Source organism: Pinus tabuliformis, chromosome Q, assembly GCF_031772625.1.
Source record: "Pinus tabuliformis cultivar Carrire ecotype Pingquan chromosome Q, CPIR1, whole genome shotgun sequence".
NCBI lineage: Eukaryota > Viridiplantae > Streptophyta > Pinopsida > Pinales > Pinaceae > Pinus > Pinus tabuliformis.
In genome coordinates, this window is record NC_142296.1 from 455,365,254 (window position 1) to 455,369,024 (window position 3,771).

Consider the following 3,771-nt stretch of genomic DNA (forward strand, 5'->3'; position numbering starts at 1 on the left):
AGCAAGTCAAAATCGGCGATCGTATGGTGTAATATGACAGGCCAGTGGGGGGACTTGAGGTTGAAGATGGCCTGGTTACGCGCTATCCATATTGCCCAACATACTAGCAGTGGCATATTAATGTATTTTCCTGAGTGATTTTGACACCATATGTTCCATGCATCGATGAGGTTTTGCCCCTGCCAGTTTTTTAAGGTAGGATAGTGAGTGATGATGGATTGCCAAAATTCCATAGCTGTAGTGCATTTTAGAAAAAAATGCTCTGTACTTTCTTCTTCCTTGCGGCACAAGTGGCACCAGAAGGGGCCATAAAATGATTTCTTCATTAGGTTGGTCCCGGTAGGGATCTTTTCGAAGAGGATGTTCCACATCAATAAGCGCGTGCGAGGAGCTGCTTTGAGCTTCCAGAGTGTTTTCCAGGTTTGTAGGATGTCCTGTGGCTTGTAAGATTCCATAAGCCTTATATAACCCTGCCTCGGGGTGTATACTCCATGTCTGGCAAAGGCCCATATTATCTCATCTTGTCCATCAATGAGTCTGATATGTGCCTGGGTAAGGGCATCCGTGTAATCCTACCATTCATGCTGCCACTGGACTGGTATCTCCATATCTCGTGCTGATACCCATGCCTGCTGAAGAAAGGAAGAATTGTCGTTGTCACCAATGTGCTTGATGTGTGTAACTCCTCTACTGTGTAGGTATCTTAATAGGCTTGTCGATAGTCTATGGGCGTTGCCACAGCCTACCCACGGGTCCAAACTGATTCGAACAGAATTGCCTTCCTTGATACGCCATGTAATGCCTTCACGCAGAAGTGGAAGTGAGCCAATAACTGCTTTCCAGATATTAGATATGTTATGTCTTGTTTCATGCTGCTGACGGAACCAGTCCATAAGATTCATTGGCCTGATGTATTTCACTTGAGCAACACGAGACCCGAGACTGTTAGTGGTGAGGAGTTGCCAACCGAGCTTGGCCGCTAATGCTCTGGAGAATAGATCAAGCCTCTTGGTGCCCCACCCTCCCCAACCTTTGGGTTTTGCAATGGTGTCCCATTTAACCCAGGCAAATAGCTTTCCCGGTTGGTGTCCCTTCCATAGAAATCTACAACATATACTTTGTAATCTACTCAATATACCTTTAGGTATCCAGGCCAGGGTCATCCAGTACACTAGAGTGGATTTAATTACTGCTTTGATGAGAATCAATCTACCTGCCCGAGAGAGATATTTATGATACCATACTGGTAGTCTTTTTTCCACTTTCGCAATGAGCCAAGTCCAGTCCGCAATCCTGTAGCCGAGAGGCTTTAGTCTAAATCCTCGGTATTTTATACCTTCTGCCAAGTTCGAAGAGGTGAACGGGAAGCGCTGTGTTGCGTATGTGATCTCATGTTGTGTGCAACCGACAGTAGTAATCATGGATTTGCTGTCATTTATCACCATCCCTATGGCTTGTTGAAAAAGAATGAATAAGTTCTGAAGGGTCGTGGAGTCCCCGATACTGCCATTTAAGAAAATCAGAATATCATCAAAAAATAATAGATGAGTGAGATAAAAAAATTCAGCGATTTTAATGCCTGTCAGCTGATTCTTATCTCGAGCAGATGTAATAGTCCTACTTAGTCCTTCCATAATAAGTAAGAATAGTAAGGGCAAGGGCATCCCTGTCTGAGGCCTCTCTCCGAATTGAAAAAGGATATAGCTTCACCATTAAGAAGCACACTGTAAGATACATCAGTTATACAACTCATTATCCATTTGATATATTCATATGGGAGACCAAGATGGGTCAGCAGTAGTCTGATGTAGAGCCAGTTTGTTCGATCGAACGCCTTGGATAGGTCCACCTTTAGAATCATACCTTTCTGCTTTTTGAGCTGCATTGTATGCATGAGTTCTTGTGCTGTAGCAATAGCTTCATGAATCTGTCTGTGATGAAGGAAGGCAAATTGCTCTGGAGATATATGACGAGATAGAATAGGCTTCATACGATTGGCTATGATCTTAGGAATGACCTTGTATAAGCAATTACAGAGGGATATGGGGCGGAAATTATTGAAAGAGACAGGATTGTTCGATTTGGGAATAAGTGCTATGAATGTGGATTTGATGGCTGAAGATATTCTGCCATTCCTTCTGCAGTTCTCCACGATCTTAAGAAGGTCATTCCCCAGGATTTCAAAGAAAGAAATGTAAAACTCAATGGTCCACCCATCTGGGCCTGGGCTTTTATCTTTTTAAACCATTTTATAGTTGCCTCCAGTTCTTCCATGGTTACTTCTTTCAGTAGATCTTCCGAGTCTTCTTGTAGAACAAACCTGGGAAAATGTTCAGCCACCCGCATGATCTCCATGATGTTTACATCTCTAGGGGCTTTGTATATACCCCTAAAGTGCTCTGTAGCTAGCCTGGCCAAATTATTCTGAGTTGTAACTGTCTGTCCCCGCTCATCCTGCAATTCCCAAATTGTATTAATGGTTTTGCGTCCATTGGCAAATTTATGATAAAACTTCGTGTTATCATCTCCCTCGGTGAGCCATATTTCTCTACTCCTAAGCCTCCAACTTTCTTCTCTTTCCTTCAGAATATGTGCGCACTTCATGATGAGGGAGGAGTAATGTTCTTTGCTCTCAGGAGTGGCGAAGGTTCCATTTGATGTATCCTCATGCAAAGTGATGACCCTTTTGGCCTCCCTCGGAGTATTGTCATCACAAATACGCTTCTGATGTGCCCAGATTTTAGAGATCCTCTTAAGTTCAGATAATTTCCTAATGAAGCCTTCAGTATGACCCTCACCTTCCATTATAGGGTTGGTCTGCCAATAGTTAGAAACCAACTGTATGTATGATGGGTCCTTTAACCAAGAGGAATTAAATTTGAAGGGGCTCCTGATCTTTTGATTTTTTTCGGCCATTTCCAAGAAAATTGGTCGATGGTCAGATATGCCACCAGTTCCAACCCATTGACGAATGCGGGGAAGACTGTTGAGAAGGAATTCCTTGATAAGGAACCTGTCAAGTCTTCTAGCCAAGCTTTGATCTCCACTGCGATTGTTTGTCCAAGTATACTATAACCTGGCCGAAGGTATGTCCACCAACTGATGTTCCTCAAGTAGATTGGAAATAGTGTCTGATAAGGAGTCAACCTACGCCGAGTGTCCCCAAGATTCACAAAAACCCAATGAAAAGTTTAAGTCGCCTCCAAGAATAATGTTATCTGCCTGTAAAAGGTCATATTCAAGTAAGGATCTCCAAAAATTAGCCCTGTCTGCACAAGGGCCATAGACATTGATGATGTGAATGTCCATCTCAATGGAGTGTGCAAAAATGTCCAACCCAATGAAGCCTCTGCCTCCCCAAATATTTCTGATCTCCATCGCTTTGTTATTTATCCCAATAGTTGAACCTCCTGATCTCCCAGACGCAATCCAATGCATGAAAGGTACAATTGGGTAGCCAGGAGTTGAGAGTATGTATTAGAAGTTCGGCTGAACAGAGGGTTTCTTGAAGAAATATAATGTCTGACTGTGACGAGGTAAGCAGTCTCCTGAGCGCTAGTTTTTTTGCCAAACTAGCAAACCCTCTACAGTTAAAGGATAGGATCTTCATGTAGGGTGAAAGAGGGGGCCATTCTTCACTCTAAGGGCCCTGAAGATGGTTTGTTGTCGCCCAAGGGCGACTTATTCGTCAGCAGTGTGTCTAGCTTTAGTGATGCAAGAGGGTCGGTTGTGAGAATTCTTATGAGGGACAGGGGCAGCTTCAGAATCCAG

At 43.4% G+C, this 3,771-nt stretch overlaps 1 protein-coding gene across 1 annotated transcript; it reads right to left on the reverse strand.

The window, feature by feature from the left end:
* Positions 1–572: 572 nt before the first annotated feature.
* On the reverse strand, positions 573–2,805 carry LOC149220165 (uncharacterized). Its single transcript, XM_089387014.1, has 5 exons — positions 2,321–2,805; positions 1,864–2,138; positions 1,622–1,724; positions 1,245–1,503; positions 573–1,091 (listed from the first exon to the last, which is right to left on the reverse strand). The coding sequence occupies exons 1-5, from the start codon at positions 2,803–2,805 to the stop codon at positions 573–575; spliced, it is 1,641 nt and encodes a 546-aa protein (XP_089243140.1).
* Between the last annotated feature and the right edge of the window lie 966 nt (positions 2,806–3,771).